This window comes from Corvus moneduloides, chromosome 2 (genome assembly GCF_009650955.1).
Source record: "Corvus moneduloides isolate bCorMon1 chromosome 2, bCorMon1.pri, whole genome shotgun sequence".
NCBI lineage: Eukaryota > Metazoa > Chordata > Aves > Passeriformes > Corvidae > Corvus > Corvus moneduloides.
The window spans coordinates 1,361,780-1,382,130 of record NC_045477.1 but is presented as its reverse complement, the minus strand read 5'-3'; the positions used below and the strand labels follow the sequence as shown (position 1 = coordinate 1,382,130).

The following is a 20,351-nucleotide window of genomic DNA, read 5'->3' as shown; positions in this document are numbered from 1 at the left end:
ATCAGCCTCAGCCTTTTCCAAAAATTAAAAGGCACTTAAAAAAATAAGAAAAGGAGGCAGTAATAAAAAATTATAACAAATTATATTTCAAAAGTCAGTTCCAAATCACTGCGTTTTCTTATTTCCATCATTATTATACCCAAAAAAAACCACATTTTCTCCTTCTCTGGCATAGGATTATATGATTAATTTGGCATATACTTAACAGACGTTTGTCAACTCCTTGCTTCACTGTAGGCCTCCAGCCCAATATTTTCTGTACAGCTACACAGATAGAGCTACCATTCATCATTCAAAGGTTTCTTTGCTGCAAACCAAAGATGTTCTGGTAAATAACAGTTTTGGACTCATTACAAGGTGAGTCATGTTTGAGTTTCCAGTCATCACAGGTAAGTCAGTTATTCATTCTTAAAATATTTTTAATATGCTCCTTGCATATTATTCAGAGCTGTGCAGAAAAAAACCTTTGCTACAAGTCATAGGGAGAAGGGGAAAAAGAAATTCATTGTAAATTATCAGCTGCTCCTGGGAGACAGAGACACTGCAGTGTGCCAAGTCAAACTAGTCCCAGACACAAAGATGTGAATAAAGCTTTAAAACTGAGATCAAGCAGGGAAATTAAATAGATCACTCAGAAAAAATAAAACTAACTTCATTTGGTACTGTATTTTACACACTGGCCAGTGTGTGTTTAAAATTCCATGGTTTTGCAAAGGAAAATGCTCTTCACAGGAATGCCTGAAGCCAAAAAGAAGCCAGTGCTGACACAGAGCCTGGAGAATGCAGATGGGCTTTCTCAAGTCTTGTTTTAAGCAAACACATCAAGAGCAAATTTCTGCTAAGGAAAACCAATGAAATCTGGTTTAAAAAGATCTGAAACAGAATCAGAACCAAAGTGAACTGCATTCATATTTAAATCAGCATTGGCAGATAATAGATTTTAAGAAACAACTTCTATTTCGCCCAGGGCAAGCTTCAAATTTGCAGTCTGGGCTCATCTCTCCACTCCAACCTTTTTTTAGCCTGTTTTTCTTTAAATAAACCACGTGTTTCTGAACACAACACATCAAGCTCGGCTCTGATGTGACTTACTAACTTCCACAGGGCTGGGTCATTATAAAACATTTATATATTGGTGCAAATGTACATAGATAGGGCTCCACAAACACTGAAGCAAACAGAACCCCTACCTGGAAGCACTTGCAACACAAATAAACCACCGATAACCAGGGTAAATCAGAGTTCGGTGTGACCTGGCAGCTGCAGAATCAGGGGCACACAACAGAGACACTGAGGGCAAAATAGGCAAGAGACTGAAAGAAGTGAACTAAAACCTTGTGGAAAGTTAATACACAAGGGCTTGGTACTTTAAAGCCTCACAAACAAGGAGTTTAAGTGTAAAAAATTGAGCAGAAAAATGCTCTGTATCAATTATTTCCATAAATATTGGAAGGAAGTTTTAGTTCAAGTCATTTCATTGCTACATATGGGATTTTCGTACTTTGACAACTGAGAAAGACATTGTGGCACTAATACAGAGGCAAAAATGAATCAAAACATATGTGAAACATGAAAAAATCATCACTGAGAAAGGTGACATCTCCCTCTTTTCCAAATCAGAATCTAATTTGTTTGGGAAGGGAAGACAGAAAGGCAGATTTAGAAGTTAAAAACGAATACTGGTTAAAGGCAGGGATGATCTACCCACAAGAGGACTGAAATCACAACACTGAATACAGCAAAAGAGGATTCACGGAAACCAGCAATATGAGATATTTAATATGTGGGCAAGAAAAGCCAGGGATGGCCAAAAACTGAATCACCTATGGCAAACATTCCTAAAAACAAAGACACCACCTAAAAACACACAGACAGAAACCCACCTTAGCAGCAGAATATGAATGATTTAATGCGCCACATGCAAGCAGGGATAATTATAAAATAATGTGGCATTGTGTGGTATTGATGTAAATGAGGGGCAATTCATGTCCCTAAATCGCTTCTCACCTTAAAAAAATATCTGAAAATCATGCAGGATTTTGGTTTGTATCCCATTTTTTCGCTTCCTGTGAAATCTGATCACAACTCATCCTGAGCTTACAAAAACCACTTGCACAAGGTCACCTTGGCACTGGAGCTGCTCAGTGGATTTTTGTTTTTATTACTGTTTGGTAGTGGATCTGCACGTCCAAGCAAATACATCTTCCAGACACTCTGAAAGGCAGCAGTGGCAGCTCTTCGTTTTGTTTGTCATTCCCTACTCCCACAACAGGGAAATTTCTGGGCACCTTGCCAAATTATATTTAATTAAAAGCTACTCTGCTTTTGATTCTTTAGTAACTTGGTTACCAGCTCCATCGACCACTTAGACAGGGAAAAGAATTTAATCTAAAAGTGGTTTTCTCGGGGGTTTACAGAACTGGGGACAGTATAATTTGGAGTGGGGAGACAGCTGGCAGTGCAGTTAGAGAGGGAAAACATTGAAAAAGTTGAGCTAGAGAAAGCCCAAATCAATGGAGCACACTGATGCTGTACACACGCTGTTTATTTAAGCTTATCACCTGGCAAACCAAAGTGCTTTCTTCAGCAAGAGAGGAAGTTCTCCCTCAGTACCTGAGTAATTATTTAGTACTAATACCTCAATAATCCATCAATTCATCTGCTGAAGCCTGATTTCAAAAAGAAGGAAAAAGATCTTTCATTAAAAGGAAATCTCCTGCACTCAAAGCAGGCTCATTAAACACATCCTAATCAGATACACACCAGTGGAAGGTACAAATATTTCTTGGATAATAAAGGCTGGCTGAAGAATGCACCAGTTTATTTCAAGGCTGGGGTGGCTCTTAATTTTAAATGGTGGAAAAGTATCTCTGATCCTATCAGGAGCCCATGGTCATGGATTTAAACACTTGCCATATCAAAAACGATGAGTGGCCCCCCTGATACCCTGAGTGCAGTGGGATTTATATCCCACAAAAGCACCTCCAAGTGACTCAGTGCAGCAGCCAAACTAGTTCCTGAGGATTTTTCCCTGAAATTGGTAAAGCAAAGTGAATTTCAGCCTCACAAGTCTGAGCAGAATAAAGGTGGTACCTCTAGAAGAGCTGCCCCTGTGCTTTCAGTCCTAACTCCAAAAAAAGGAAAACCCTACAAAATTATGGGACAGGCTTGGGTACACACTCACTGACATGTTCTCTTTATCTTTACATGAAAATGCTTTTTAAGTGTGCTGAACACTTGAAGCTTTAGATACTACGAGAAAAGAAATCATAAACCACGCCAAATTCACTGAACAGATCAGAACAGAATTCCCACAGGCCCTATCCCTGCTGAACACACAGGCTGATTCCATCAGCCAGCCAGGCCACATCCCTGCTCCCACCAAGGCTACATTCCAGCAGTGCTTCCTCAGCATGTCCTAATCCTGCCATGAATCAGCAAACATTTCACGCTCCTGAATCTGGATAAACTGTAAGAATAATCAGGGAGAGACTCTGTCAAACACGACATCAGAAAGTGACTGAGAGAATAAATCTATTTATTCCTGTTATATACAACTCTGGGAGGATTGGAGCTGGTGGAATTTTACAGCTGGCTAAGAGAGAAAAATATCACTGTTCAGTGAAAAGAAATTTTTGTGAAGCAGAGAGTATTTTATTTTTAACAATACGACTCAAATTTAGCTACATTCAGTATCTGCATTTGGAAGCTGAGCCTCACTTCAGCTCTGTGGCTTCCCAAAAAGAACACACGTTTTAGGAACTGAAATTATTTCCCGGGAGGCTGTTTGCAGCATTTCTCCTTTACAAGTTCTTTGCCTCATTTCTTAACACCTGACACACACACACAGGGGAAAAACCCGAACAAAAACAGTAGATAAGCCATATGAACTTGCAAAACATGTAGTGTGAGGGGGGTTTTTTTAAGTTTCAAGAGCTCAATTTACTAACACACAGCAAAAACCCTTTTTCTCATGGATTTCTCTCCAGAAAGAAGTTTAAGAAACCAAGGAGTCATGGCACAAGCATGAAGGTCACCACGAAGCCGGTGACAGGACCCACTGCCAAAAAAATAAACACCACCCATTCACCCCAACCCCAGAATTTTTACCATTTATTGATGCGCGTTTATTACTAGGGAGGAAATCAGCTTTGAAGCCAAGAATTATCATTTCTTAATCTTCAATCACAGAACATTGGGTGTTTGGAGTCACAAGGATCACCAAGTTCTTTGTTATTTGGAGGAAAAGAAGATAAATTTCTACCACATATATTCAATGTTCTGTATGTTTTTTGTTCTTTTTCCATGCAACAGGTACAGAGCTCTTTGCAGGGAAAAAAAAGTGGCACGGTGTAGTTTTAGCAACATCTCAGTATTTCTTCAAGGTATTTCTAAGAATTCTTGGTGCAACCCTCAACCAAAAACCTTCTGCAGGAGACTTCCCAGAAGCTGCCTGCACCTTGGATCACATCGCCACATTTTGTTATGTGAGGGGGATTTTGCTTTCCAAAGGTCTGACACATGACCTGCAGCCTACAAGAATCATCAGAAATAAGCATTTTGATGTATTCCAGCTGTTTCTGACTCTCCATGACCTCTTTTAAGCGACAGCAAGGGTTAAGCAGCTGCTGAACAGAGACCTCCACACCTTTCATTTAAAGGGAAACATCATGAATGGAAAGTTGTGTTTAAAGGAACTTTGGGATCTTCAGAGAAGCCTCCCTTGGCCACTACTTGGGAGAAAACCTTTTGCTCCCAACTCTGAGGAACAACTGATAAACGCGGTTGTGGCTGTGGGGTGTATTCCCTTCCCAGACTATGGATGTCAGAGCAGAGGTGAGTTACAGCCTTGCAGGATTTTCTATCCCCTCACAGCAGCAGGTGCATATTTACAGCATCTTTTCCAAACCCAAGCCCTAAAAACGGGTGCACTGACCCAAAAATTTGCTTTCCCCCCTCAATTTTCACCAGATATCCTTATTTGAATATTTATATATATAATACATAACAGGTTGTATTACTATTCTTATACAAAAGAATTTTAGCATCATTACACCTGTAATAGCTGTATAATTGAAAACTCTTTTTGAAAAGGTACATAGTGTATTATCTGCATTATTTCACTTTTATGAACACAGAAAAAATAATCCTGCTTACAAATTCCACCCCCAACCAGATTTATTGGAAGGCATTCATAGAGATGCTTTGCTCTACCTTAAGTGAACATAAATTATCAGACAGAACAAAACCAGAAAGCCAACATGGGACAGAAAATATCTTTCAAGACACTGCTATAAGTACAAGAAAACCCCACGTGATAGGAAAAATGCAAATTTTTGGCCAGCCTATTTGGATAGACAATCAAAAAGCAAACACAGATGTACCTGGCATCCTGAAGAGATATAAATCCAGGAAACCCAGGAGCTCACAAATTTCACATCTCAAAAAATGTGACCAGACCTTGGTATCTTTTTTTTTTTTTTTTTTAAATTACCTCTTTATGGCTTGTGAAGGTAAAAAAAAAGCTCTGAGCCATATTTGGACACAAGCAGAGCTAAGAAAACCAGTGCTGAGATGTTTTTTTCATAAATCTGTAGGCTTCCTCCTACTCAATTAGTTTCTGTTTGCAACTGGTATGAAATATGCTTTTATTTTTGTTGAAAATACGACAAACTACCCTTTAAACTGCAGAAGGCAGTGCAGAGTCTATTGCCAGAGAGAAATGAGCAGCAGACAGGGTATCTGCCTAGCAGAAAACACGGAGTAACATTGAAAAATAAAAAAGGGATAGCAGGAATAACTCTATACCATCATCAACACAGTTCTGGTGATTGAAAAGAATGCTTTACATCTATAAATTACAATGCAAATCAATGTTAAGGTGCTGTTCCTGCACTATACCTACACTGGATTTCCCCTTTGTGTGTGTTTCCTGATGATGATGTCACCACCTTACCCATCAAACCACATTTTAATATATTTTCTCAATAAAACAGAATTTCTTTTGGAAATCTCCCAATACAAAGCTTCTTCCACTGACTTATTTTATTTTCCATGGGAAAAAATGGTAACTGATTAATAAGTAACTTGATGAATAACCAACAGGATACAACCAAACACTGCTAAAGTAAGACAGCACCAATCCAGTAATCAAGTGGAGCCCATCCTCTATATGGGATGCCAGCCACCTGTATCTCTCCAGAATCCTGCTGGACAAGCATCTTCCCTCATCTAAAGCACCACGATGTTCAAATATTGTTATTTATTCCTTCTAAAATGATGTGGAAGGGAATGACCCAGCTGAGCTTCAGTGCTGGCCACACACACCATAAAACGGAACAATAAATGTTTGGAGAAGTCTCAGAAATAACCCCTAGGATCTAAAAGTTGATGGGTTTCCTTTCTCCCTCCTCTTTTTTTTCAGAGTGTAAGCTGGTAAAAGGCCTTTATCTGTATAAAACTGGACAAGTCACCTACTGTGGATGCAGGGTCTGACACTGAATAATCATTATGGGGAGATTTGACTTAAACATTCTCTGTTGGGGCTTTTTCTTTGAGCTGTCAACACATCCTGGTTTATCCAGGTCTGAAAGCAAACTTCCAAGGCTGGAAAGAGGAAGAAGGGAGTATAGTTTTTAAAAATAGTTAAGAACACATCTACTGTATCCTTTAAATAATCCTCTAAGACAAACAGCTTCAGTAGCCAAGAAGCTCTGCCCAGTTCTCCTTACATCCATCTAATGAACTCCTGAGGGTCCAACATGAGATCTGGATCCCTGGGGTCAGGGATTGCTCTAGAATGGAAAGGATGACAGGCTGCTCCTGCAAACCCATGTTCAGGCCTTTTTGCAGTGTTAACACAAGTTTATGTGTTTAATTATTGAACAGTGAATAAACTGAGCTTTTTTTTTTTCTTTTGTATTTTTTTTGTATTTTTTATTTAACCAATGGAGACCTTTTCAACAGTAAAATTAAGGTAATGTGGTCTGAGAAACATGAACAGGAAGAGTAACTTTGCAGAAATGTCACTACCTAAAATAGAGTCACACATAGCCCAAAACCACTTTAGTTACTGTGCAGAAGGTGCAAACAAACAATTTTTCAAAGTCCCACAGAAGAAAGGAACACCAACTCCTACAAATGACCTCCGTGTGCCCACCATTTGACAACCAGCTGAACCAGCTGAATTGCAGAAAATTTCATCAGCTGAATTAACCAACTGAACTATACAAAGAATGAAACTCTCCATACCTTTTTTCAGTGTGGTTTATTTTTTTAAACCATTTTCTTTTTAATTGCACTCTCCTGACCACCATTTTCAGGCAAAGCAGTGATTGCTGGGTTTCCCTAAGTTATGGTCTTTTGATTGCAACAGAGAAGGTGCTTATTAGGTAAAGAGGCAGAGTTATGTTGGATACAAAGGGTATTTTTTCATTTGATGGCTCCAGAACAAATGCAGGCCTAACAGAGGTGGTGAAGAAATGCAAATAAAGGCAAAAGAAAGTTTAAAAATATAAACAGCTTTCGACTCGCTTATGGCCTGCTAGAAAATACAAGGACAGGATGATGGGTGATGTTCATGCACCAAGTATTTGCCTCCTTACCTAGAAGCTTTGGGGATTTAAAAATCCCCAAACAAACACCCCCCCAATGCACATCCAGAGCATTTCTGGGCATATTGACTGCTTGTAGATCCCTGCACAGCCGTGTCCAGCAGTGGTCTGCAAACCAGGATGCATTTCCTGAGGAACTGATACCAACCCAAAAGCGGGGAGGAGAACATGGCACAGCCATTACCAGGAAAAACAGTGCAGGAAAAACAGTCAAGAAGGTGGCTCAGGTAGGGCCTGGGCACTCAAACGGCCCTGAGAATAAAGACACATTTTTCCTGAGGGATGCAGTTTGGGGATCAAGATACTTAAAGATTTTCCAAGTTGAAAAGGGATAAGGGCCTCACAAAACTACAGTCTTGACCAGGAGGTTGAACAGGCAACCTCCAGGAATCTCCTCCACCCAAAGAACTCCGAGGTGAATGTGAGATGTGCATGAGGGGTGGAAAGCTAGGAAATGAAAGAGTATTGCATTCCCAGGACAAGATATAAGGAAAGACATGGAAAAGGAACCCAAATAGAGGTGGAGAAGCCTTGGCAGGGTACGGCTGGCACGGACTCATGACTCAGCGCTGGTGTTGCTGCTACTTCGGAGGCCCAAAGTTTCCACTGTGCTTATTTTTAAAGCCTTGAGTTGTGACTCGCCTGCCCTCCTAAATCCCAGGAAAAGAAAAGCAGCTGCTGGGAAGGATGACTGGCTTGAATGTGTTGGGAAAGAGCTGAGACGCTGAGGCAGCGCGAGAAAAACTGAGGCAGCAGAGGAAAAACGATGCCCACTGAAGCAACTCACAGGTAACTCCACAGGCTGCAGGATCCACTGCCTGGCTCACTGGTAGAGCTGAATGGCCAAGCAAAGAGCAGCTCTGAAGAATGAAGTTTTTCATCTGCAAGCAGAACCACTTACAAGGATCCAAATTCCAGGCCCTGGATGCTTCTGAGCACAGTAATCGGAAAGAAAAATAAAGGCTAAAAAAGCAGGCTCAGAGAAACTTGCTTGCATCAGTTCAGCAAAAAATGGGGTTTCTTTATGAAGGGCTTTCTTTGTAGGAATAGAGTAATTCTAAGCTTACCAGCCCCTTCATAAGGAACTAGATGTTTTCACTGAAAATAGAAGCTGACAGTTCTCCCCTGTTCTTAGAGAAATATTATTTTAACCTAAAGAATTCCATAAAAACTGTAGCAGATAGCTTAGCATTTTTAAAAGGCTGCCTTTTAAAATTCTTTTTAAATGGACTAATACTGCAGTATAGGGCATTTCCATCTTTCTTCTAACAGAACAGCCAGTGAGACAAGACCAAAAGCAGATATCCCACTTTTCCCCCCACTTTAAGTTCTGACATGTGTTTCTTGGAGACGGAAAAGTACACGAACAACTGAATGCAAAATCTACATAAAAAGAGAAGGTCAACGATAACATTGTTTGGAATGTCACTCATAGACCCAGTGTCTTTGTTCCAGGCAAAGTATATTATATTAAATGTTAAACGGACATTTAATATAGAGAATTATAAAGAGCTTCTTGTTTGGGGGAAAATAGGGAAACGTGCACTAAGAGGTTGAACTGTGACAAGTGCAGAATAGTATCAATAATCCCATTATAACACCTGATTTGTCAAACTTATCTCTACAAGTTATTCTAAAATTCACAATAGTGTTCCTAACCATTTATGAAATGGAGCAGATGAGTCTTTGTGGCCTTCATGGCCACTGATTCTCCATGCTTTGTCAGGAAGAATGGCCTGAATAGCCACGGAGTCCTACACTTCGTTTTCCTGCCCCCCTTATGGATATCCCGGTGCTTTGAATGGAGAACATAATCCAAAGGTAGTACCAGGCAGGTGTTTTCTTTCTGGCAGCAGTAAGTTCTGTTGATGTATTGTACACCACCATGGCTGAAAGGACCACACCAGGCCATCAATATGCATGATCTCCACACCGGGCAGCAACTGGGAAGCGCTATGGATCCTCTCCCGAAAAATGGAAAGTCAGTCGTGCTGAGATTTAAAACTAACTAAACAGTCCAGGCTCCAGGTGCATCTGAAATCACAGGCATTCCACACATCCCACACTAAATATGAGATTTTTTCAGGGATATGGCAAGGAACAAAGACTCTTAAAGTGATTCCTCATAATCCCAGTTGAAACACAGGTCTTCCTCTGAGTTTTTTTACCTAATGAATCCAAAGCTCGTTTAGAAAACACCAGTGATTATCCAAAAGAAATATCCTAAATTAAGTCACAGAATCTCAGAATGTCTTGGGTTGGATGGGACCTTAGAGATCACCTAATTCCACCCCTTGCCATGGGCAGGGACACCTTCCACTGTCCCAGGCTGCTCCAAGCCCCAGTGTCCAACCTGCCCTTTGACACTGCCAGGGATCCAGGGGCAGCCACAGCTTCTCCGGGCACCCTGTGCCAGGGCCTCCCCACCCTCACAGGGAACAACTGATGGGTATCAACCAAAAACATCATCTCCAAGCAAGTATCAGCTCCTTCTGAAGGCTCCACACCCTCCCTGGTTTCCAAGGTCCATGAAAAGAGCAGGAGGAAGTCCACAGAGAGCAGCACAGATTGTTTACAAGCAAACCTGCCTGACACGGTTGTCTATGACAGACGGGAGCAACCACAGCAAGATTCCAAAGGAAGGAAACAGAAGAACCTCACAGCCCTTAAGGATCCATGGGGGAATATCACTCAGTGCAGGAGTGGGTCTGAATGGCATTTTTGCCACTGGATCCAGAGGGTTCTTGAATATAGCTTTTCCCCCTCCCCCAAGTAGCTGTGCCAACTAGGCTTCAGGGAGCAACATCCAAAAAAAAGTCACACATGAAGCTTCTGTGGGTCTGCTGCCTTCTCCTATAGAAATTCCTACAACAGGAAAGGCAGAATATTCAAGTCAGACCTTGGATGATACAATTTCAGTAGCTGTTCCCTTTGTACAGGTAAGAAATGAACTCTGCTAAGAGAAAGAGGTGCCACATTCACACAGCCACCACTGAGAAAAAAGGGAACTTGAATGAAGACCAGAACAAAGTCACCCTCCAGGCACTGGGCTGGGAGGAGAACATTCCCCAGTGCTGGTGGATAAAACCATGATTTTCATATTCAATTAAACCAACACACTGAATGCCTGCTAAAATGGTCTGCAATACTACCAATAAAGTAAAAGAAGATACCTCAAAGCTCTGCCACACTTGTGAGTGGTGCACATGAAGCACCTCAGGCCTCCGGGGTCACTTCATCCAGGTTGGGTTTGCTTTATTTTGTCTGTCTTTTAAAATACGATAAAACCAACACTTGCAGACACTGAGTGAGCTCATTCCTGCAAAAACATTTTCCAAATGTTTCCTACAGAAAATTTGAAAATACAATAAATGCACGGACATGTTTCAAAGCAATTTGTTGTCTTTCAAAGTAATTGCTATCAAATATATCCAGATACAGCAGCCATTCAGCTCAGCATACCAAAGACGAAAATTTCAACATAGACCACTCACGTACTACAATTGAAAGTTTCTCTGCAGAGAAACCACAGAATGACAACTAAATTCCTTCCAAAGATTAAGCCTGAGATTAAAAAAAAAAACCACCAAAAAACCCCCAAAAAACCAGTTTCTGCATATGGGCTAATTACAAACTAAACTCTCCTCACAGGATCTGGAGTACAGAAGTCAAAGATCTTAATTCCCTAAAAGTTGAAGGGTCCCAAGTCTTAATAACATATCTTCCATACACACACAAAAACTAATTTCCCAGGTTTTTTTTGAATTACTGCTTGATTACAAAAGTCATCGATTTCACCATAAAGCAAAACCAAGACAAATGTCTTAAATAATACAGAAAAACTCTAGAGGGAGGTTTAGCACTGCAGTAACTCTAAAATCATCCTCAGAGGAAGAAACAAGTAACTCAAGTTCATCTGTGAACAAAACAGCTCCTGAGCAGTCAACCCACGGCTGCTCCTTGTTTGTCCCCAAGTCAGGGACCCACCCTTAAAGTCCACAATCTCTTCCTGCTCTCCCACAGCAACCTCTGTATCCTTTGGGATTAAAAATCCAACACATTCTGCCCAGACTGCAGGGAATGATCTAATGGAAAGCTGCTTGCTGCGTTTGCAAGGCAGATACCTCAAGTTATTTTTTCCTGCTGTGCCAGGGGTTCCGTAGCTTGGAAGCAGAGGAAAGACTTTGCTTCACCCTGGAATTTTTTTTGTATTCCAAGCCTGTTGTAAGGCTGTGTTTGCCATGCTGCAGCTGTTTTGCCTCGTGGGATTTAGGAATCAACCCAGGTGACTGGTGTTCCATGCTGACAGGGTTCTATTTACAGAGCTCCCCAGCACCATTCCCAAATCTCCCAGCTGTTCCAGTGGAGTGTCTGCCATCCTCCTGCTCTTACAGTCACCACTGGAAAGTTGCAATAAATCGGTGTATTTTCAAAAGAGTTTCATTTCCATTCTATCAGAGACTTGTGTTATTTTGGCTAAAATTCACTCAATTTCTCTCATTCCTTAAGAGGGAAATACCATCACCTTTCCGGTCTTCACAGAATAAAGATAAATCAGTTAATTTTCACAAAGTGTTGGAATACCTGATAAAGAACAGCAAAGGAAAAAAATGAGCCATGGCACAAGTTACTAAGACATGATGGGAATATCTGATTTTAACTCTTACAATTTTAATCCTCTGAAAAATTGTTCAAAAGGCCACTGGGCAGCTTGGCATCCTTGTCAAGAGGTAAAAGAAATGGTCAGCTTCTATTTTTGATTTTAAACAATGGAAAACCAGTACATTCTGGCAAATATATAAATGAATTATATATATATATATATTAACAATGTAAAATAAAGCATGTTACGTTTATTTATTAAATATCTGCTTCATATATTATGTATACACATGCACAGGTTATACAGATCAAAATTGCTACAGGAATACTGTCGTTTTTTAGGAAATATGTATGCACATATTCTGATGCCTTGGAACGAGTGTGTTTTCCAGGTCTGGTGAGACACAGGGTGAGGGAAATGGGTAAGGGTGACCTGGTATCTGCTTACATCCACCTCCCCACCTTTCCTCTTGTCTCTCCTGCTTCTCTCTCTCCACCTCCAGCTGCTTTTCCCTCTCTCATCCATTTCACCTTATTTAAGGCTCCTCTCCTGACCACTACCATGGACATGAGGAGCTGCCAACGGGACTGTGTGGCTATGAACTACATTAACTTTCATTTTCTCCTCATTCGAAAATGTTTTAAATGTATGAAGTTTCTCAGTGCCACAGACACAGAAATCAACACCGAGTGCTCTGTCCCCTCTTGATGACAGATAAGCTGGTTTTACTCAGCACCCACAGCTCTTCCATGTTAATTTGACCTCTAGAAAACACAGAGGAGAAAAAAAATCCTAACAATTACTGCCTCTTTTAAAAAAAAAAAGCTGGACACTTCTACTTGTGCCTCACTTAAAATGTAGCTCAGGGAATGGGCTCTCCCACCTTTTTTGTCCAACATCAGTGCCTTTAGTTGAGGTACTACAATTAGAAACTCATTAGCATGCAGGGAAACTCAACCTCAGTGCAAATTCCAAGGGGCCAGGCCATGCTGATTGCCTGGAGTCACGTTTTACTCTGAAACAATGATAATGAAACATCAAGCAAAACAAAAACATGACAAGGAAGGTCATCTGTGTGTTCCCAGACTGTGAGAAACTGGTCTCTTGAGTCGAAAGTGTGAAATAACAGTAAGCATAGCAGAGATGTAACTATCATCTCAAACGCCCCAAAAACCAACATTTTACCTATTTAACATGCTGGCTAAAACAGTTTTTTGGTAGGTAGCAGTAAAAGCACCCATTCAGTAAATGTGTTCTTTCACCATAAGAGTATTCTCAGCCACTGATTTCAGGTAGCTTATTAATCATGGAGAATAGCTAATAATAACAATACAAAATTGCAATTTAAATGCTATTAGCAGGCTTACTGATAGTGGGAAATGAGAACCTTTCTGAGCTCTCATTTCTGAATATTAAGGTAAGCCTCTAAGCATATATTAAATAATGCAGGACCAAAATTACAAGAGCTGAGTGCAGAATCCCAACTGATCTAGAAAACTGCGGAATTGCTGATACATTGGGTACTTCTCCCATTTATACCATGGCACAGCTTGGAAAAGCCAGGAAAAAACCAACTGGAGATGGACAATAAGCAAAAAAAATGCTCCAAAAACCTTCAAAGGCAACAGGTACTACAGGGTGAAAACACTCCACAAAAAAACCTTGACAGAGTAAGAGCAGGGAAATTTAAATACAGGCCCTGTAATTCATCACATACATTTGCACCACTTACCATGTAATTACGGGCAAGTAATAAACACTGGGCTGGGGTGTTTCATTTGCCTTTGGACAGGTTCTCCTGCTCCCAACAAAAGCACTCTGTGTTTAGAAACTTGGCACCCAAGTGCAGGGCACCAACCCACAATTTTTTTTAAACCAACAAAGCGTTCAGTTCTGGGAAACTTATTTTCACTGGCCACCCTTCCACTGCTTCTAACTTGCCAAAAAAAAGTCAGATGTCAGAATATTCCAAATTCCCTAAGGTGACAAGAAGCATTTGGAGAGTATCTGTGAAAAGGTTTAGAAATCTGGCTTCATGAACTACTGAGCATTTCCATCTCCCTTTATAACTGGTTTAAAAGGAATATCCCACTGCTGATGAATATGACTTCCCATTTATTTGGAGCACGACTTGTCTCCCGAAAAGGCTTTATGTGAAATTTTATTATCACCTCCAAAACAGAAATCCTTTTAGAGGCCCTCGAAGAAGCATCCAACACTGTTTTGGAGCCGTGCACTTATCAGCAATCCAAGGAAGCGATCCCACAAGACTTCATTCATATAAACAGCCATTCAGTGAATCTCAAATGCTGCAGCTGCATGGCTGCAAAGTTGGGGAGGGGGGGGTTTAAATCCAAGGAGCTGAAAGCCTCAGTTGTTAAGTCTGAGCTTTCTGAAGCGCAGAGTGTAATTATTTTTCCAACTTATCACTAATTCCCTAAATGCAGAGACTGTTGTGTCTCTGCATATAAAAGACATTCCCAATGTCTAATGGATAAATGTATTAAGAACTAATGTTAAATTTTCTACATCAGTTACAAAATCACTCAAGAATACACATTTTCAACCACAGTTTCAGGAGGCACTGTCATTGAAAAATTCAGGTATTTAATCAAATTTAGTTCAGCTGCCAATGGAACTAATACTTGCCAAGGTAAATTCACATCCATAGAAAGAACTGGAGCACCAAGAACTTATGGCACTATTGTGAGTGGGCTTAATTCAGCAGAAATTCCACGGGATTTAGGAAGGGTTTTCCGAGGAGTTTTAGGCTGAGAAGACGTGCAGAAAATCCAGCACTAAAACCCTATCCATCACAGGCACAGAAATCATCTTTTCCCAAGCGACAGTGAAGTCTGGCCCCCGGAACACATTTGCTCTGTGTACTTTAGGGGTGATGCAGCACTGAGGACTAGAAGGATGTTTAACATGACATCCTACAAACTACACTTGGAAGCAGCCTAGTGACAGCTTGTGTTCTCACATTCCACGTCAGGCACATCTCCAGTTGGATTTACGGCACACTGAGCTCCACGAGCTCACTCATTTGGATTTTATTCTACCTTTAATCTATTTTAAAATAAATTAATATCTTTTTAATCTGTTGTACTTGGGCTTAAGCTCCAAGAGCCTTTACTGTAAATTAAACAGGCAGCTGCCCCTTATTAGATGCTCTCTAATTTTGGACCAGGGGAGAAAAAGCAATCCTCCCTCTTTTCTCACAAACAAATCAAAATTCATTCCACTCCCTATCACAAGCATGAGGCCAAATCCGCCTTTATTTCAGATGAATGGGAAGCTGCTCTTACTGAAGAATGTGAATTTAAATTTATTTTGGATCGACTAAGCCACAACATTTCCTCTCCCTCTGATTGACCTGATTTTACCTTTCACTCAGGTTTCACACTGACTTCTGAGAAAACCACATGGAGTTTGACTTTATAACAATTGGGAAAAAATGTTAAAAATGTTTTCTGTACTCGAGAACTTCCTCAAGTCAAAATACATGAAAATATGGAATGGGCCTAAGTCCTGTATAGACCAAACTGATTCAGAACTTCAACACATTTTCCTAGTAAGGAACTTACAGAAAAGATAAATGAAAAAAACAAACACTGTGATAATTTGCTGATTAACAAATTATCCCAACAGAACAATGCCACAGCCATCAAAATTATTCCAGAACCTACCTGTGCATATTCTTTCTCAATTGCAGCTCTTTTCTGACTGAACGCTCTGAAAGAAGGTGAAAGAAATCCCATTAATACATAAAAGCAAAACACTACAAATTCAATAATTTAGTCAAAATCCATTAACACAGGGAGCAAAACTCTACAAATTCAATAATTTACTTTAAAAGGACCTTCTGCTGGACAGTCTGTAGAGTGAAACAGCAACAAGAAAGGGAAATGGTTTGACAAGTGCACATCAGTAGCCCAGCAACGACCGTGTGTGGACTCCACATACGTGGCGGCTGAATTTCCAAGTTTTATTGGGCAAACTCAGTTCCCAGGAATACTCAGTTCCCAGGCAGAAATAGCATTTTCCTCATGAAAAGCTCATCAGCTTTCCAGTGGTACAGCTGAGGGAGGAATTTGGGAGCACAGAACAATTTGGCTTTATGTATCTAGACAGACTTAATTTTCTTCAGAGTTTTTTTGATCAGAGTTATTTTCTTTAAGCTATACCACAAACTACTAAGCTTAAAGCTACACCATAGGCACAAGAAAAAGCTAATTATATTTAAATTAGTTACACAATAATTCTGGTGACATGCCAACAAAAAATCCCACCTCAGGAACATCCTCTAATAAAGTTAACTCAGTAAAAAGGAGCTCTGGACAGGCTCCTCTTATTCTTGTCTACTCCATTTCACCCATGAAGAGTATCCACATGCTACATGCTCAGCTTCCCCAATGGGATGTAAAACAACAGTTTAAATGCATCATGATTTCTTAAAATTCTTCCCAGACCAATGACAGCCCAAAAGATCTGGTCACATTCCAGCTCCAACAGTTAAACTTCCTAAATCCCCCTTGTGTAGCCCAGGTGGGTTCCAAGGGCCGTGTGACTCCCATATGAAACACCTCGATAGGAACAGGTGAAGTTGGCTGAGATGCCTGTGAATGAATTCCCTTTTGCAAAGCATTCCAAGTACTACAGCTAATATTAGAAACCAATTTCTTTTAGGATCTCCTGCTCCAAAATCTAATATCCCAGTCAGTTTAGCAAAGACCTAGAGACCACATCATTGCTCTGAAAAGACTCTCTTTTCTCTCGGAAGTACAAAGAACTGCACAAATAACTACAAGGAATAACTGAAATGTGTTACCAATATTGAGAAGGTAGAAGAAAAAAAGCTGTCTTTGGAACATAAATCTGGGAATACTTTAGGCAAACAAAGTTATTTTCCAATTCTCAGCTAACTGCATTTCAAAACATAGAATCCCAGCTAAATTACACCAAACCTGGATATTTGTGTATTTTCACCTGAGGTTTTTTCCCACCTCATTCAAACCAAATTCCACTTAAATTAATTGCAGAATGACAACTGTGACAAGCAGGAAGCCGGAGATATCCCCAAAAATTTTCTACATTAAAAGTTTTGCACCAGAGAAAAAAACCAAAAGCATTCAACCAGCCCTTGTGCAGGATTACAAAATAACATGGGAATCAAACTGACTCCCAAAAGCAACTGAAATCTTAGAACTGGATCGACCGCAAGCTCTGGCAGGAACAGAATGGACTGTACAGCAGCACCTCCTTATGAAAAAAACTTTCGTTTTAGACTTTGTTGTGTATTTTAAATGGGGCAATAGTTGGCAAGGTGATTTCTCCAATATTTAAATTTGTTTTGCTGAATGAAGAAAATGGTTAAGTACGGAAGGGCCGTCGGGATCAGCCGTCTGCATTCCTTGGAGCTGGTGCTCCCTGTGGCTTTGGGACTGCGCTTCCCTCCCTTGGTCCAGCACAAAGCTGCCTTTAACCTTGGGACAGTTTATACAGGAATCCTTCTATGACAACTATGAATGTATTACAAAACATGATGAAAGAGGAGACTGAAGTCAACACATTTCCCAGGAGAAAATTATTCTGAGCAAGGGAAAAGAAAAGTCTGACTAATAAATGCATCATAGTTTCTTAACTTGGGCAGTGTGAAAACTTTGATGTGTGTATCCTGATTTTATGTGCAAAGCTGGGATAGTCTTAACCTTACTGTCCTTCAGGATGGACTTTCAAATGCATTCATATAAGGAAACATTTGTTTCCATGAAGTAACAGAACGTTCTCTAACTACTGATAACTTTTAAAGACATGAATAGTGAGTCGGCAAGAAAGCAGGAACATTATTTAGTGGTTTATTAAACCAGGGAGCACTAATACCTACTTTTACATCTTTTTCTCAAAATAACCATTAACTAAGTGCAGGAAACACCAGAACTGGACTCCCCAAAAAATTATCTTGGTGTGTGGACAGTAATTCCTAAATATCATCTTTATCCTGCCAACATTAACGCAATACATTTATTCCCTTTGCCCCACTCTTCCTCAGGCTCTGTGAGACCAGGGAATTCTAAGGGAGCAGGAGAAAGAGAACATCCCTTCCTGCCATTCCCGCTTTGCTAATGCCACTTTTTCTAGTGTTGAGCCCTCACTGCAAATTCCCAACCCCAAATTTCAACCACTGGCATGTACTTCCATCACTCATATCCATTAAAGGTAACAGATGCTATGCAATATTCAGGTATGCTTCTATATTCCCAATGTAAATGAGCATAACAATGTGAAGTAAAGAGTCAGGTCAGCGGAGAATCGTATTTCATTAAGTTTTCCTACAGGGAAACAGGAGAAACAGATGAGCTTAATTATTTCATGAATGTCCACTTGGGCTGGAAATGTGTAAAGCTCACACCTTCATGAAAAATCAATATAAGGGCATTAAAACATACATCAGTGTTTTATAAGACAATGTCACATTTGCCAATATTGTGCAGTTGTACAAATCTGAAGATCAAAGTCACAGCTTGCAGAGTAAAAAGTTAAACCCAGTGACACCCTGAAAACCAGAAAGTGAATTAGTCACTGTGTAAAAATTTAACTCCACGCAGAGCTATGCAAAAATGTAAACACACACTTCATGTTCAGGGCTCCTGAATAAAAGAAGAGCCTAAATTTGCATCAGTGGATGTATTTCTATTTAAAGGCTGAGAAATTCAGCAATGAACCAGGTGAGGCCTGAATCCCATTTGGAACAACTCCTCGTGCAAGATCACGATAATGATCAAAAACCCAACGGATTCAGTGAAAAATTCATACAACTCACCCGACACCAGCAGTTTGTGTCTGTGGTTTTTTGGCTATGAACATTCTGACAAATTGTTTGGAAATTTTAATGAAATTTTAAAATCCTTACAGTTTACACAAAGCATCAGAAAACATATAAATTAGGATCACATCCAAAACATCCAAAAACATTAGGCTAAAGAAACACACCTTCTGACTGACCTTGACCTGAAATTAATTCATTCCATCAAAAATTCTGGAAGTACATGTCCCAAGGAACTGCAGAGCACATTGCAGCTGGGTTAAACCTGACTCAATCCACCGGCACTCGAGAAGATGAATCAGTGAATTTTGAAATACACAAAAATTTCCAGCTTCCCAGAAAGTAGATCAAGGATAATTCCTGACATCTAGAACACATGCCAGTGGAAAATCATGACTTTACAACTTGTGCTTGTAATGTACACTGGGAGCACACACACTCAGTGTACCATCACGTCCAACGTATTACTATCCTGGTATTTTTCAGTATACACTCATTCCAAAATTTTCCATTAAAAACATGAAAACAGACAGCTCTCATTATAAAAAAGAAAAGAAAAAGGGGAGCAACCCCAGAAAGCTCCAAAGCCAGTATTATGGATTTGTTCATCCTTTTTGTCCCAGTGACAAAAACCATGCCACCAGCTCGAATCAACCCCAAATATTGTTGAATTTCTTTGTATTTATTCTTTCTCATCCTCTTTTTAAACCATCAGAGAGTTTAAATGATTTTGAATGATTTTTAGTGGGGCAAAGGGAATAAATAAGTGTATTGCATTAATGCTGGCAGGATAAAGATGGCATTTAGGAATTACTGTCCACAAATCACTCCTGACCAATCTCTTTAACAGTGAAGACATGCAGTGAAGTATTTGTGTCCAGGATGGCACTGGAATTCCAACCTGGAGTCCCAGCCCAGCCTGCTGCTCAAGGCTGGAGTGCCCCTGGACTTGGCATTTGCCTTTGCTGACCTTCCTGAGGTTCCTGCCAGCCCCTGTCACCCACAGCCCAAGGCACAGCCCTGCCTCCAGCCTATCAGTGTTCTCCCCCAATCTGTCTCTTTCAATTTGCTAAGAGCCCCATCCCACCATCCAGGTTGTGACTGAAGTCATGGACCAGCATTGATCCATCGACCTCTGAGGGATTCCCAGCTGCCAGCTGCACTTGGCACTGCTCCCCACCACTTAGATTTGGGAAGCTCAGCCAATCCTCCACCCAGCTATCAGTCCACGTGTCCCCAGCATCGCTACAAAGGTGCTGGAGGTCTGTGTCAAAGGTCTCACTGAAGCCACCACGTACAACACATGCAC

At 40.5% G+C, this 20,351-nt stretch overlaps 1 protein-coding gene across 2 annotated transcripts in view; it reads right to left on the bottom strand.

The window, feature by feature from the left end:
* Positions 1-20,351, bottom strand: part of FCHSD2 (FCH and double SH3 domains 2) — a 123,958-nt gene that overhangs the window by 81,542 nt on the left and 22,065 nt on the right. For both annotated transcript variants that reach the window (XM_032095119.1, XM_032095130.1), the window contains exon 3: positions 15,906-15,951. In XM_032095119.1, coding sequence (XP_031951010.1) covers positions 15,906-15,951 — 46 coding nt within the window. The remainder of the gene's footprint in view (positions 1-15,905; positions 15,952-20,351) is intronic.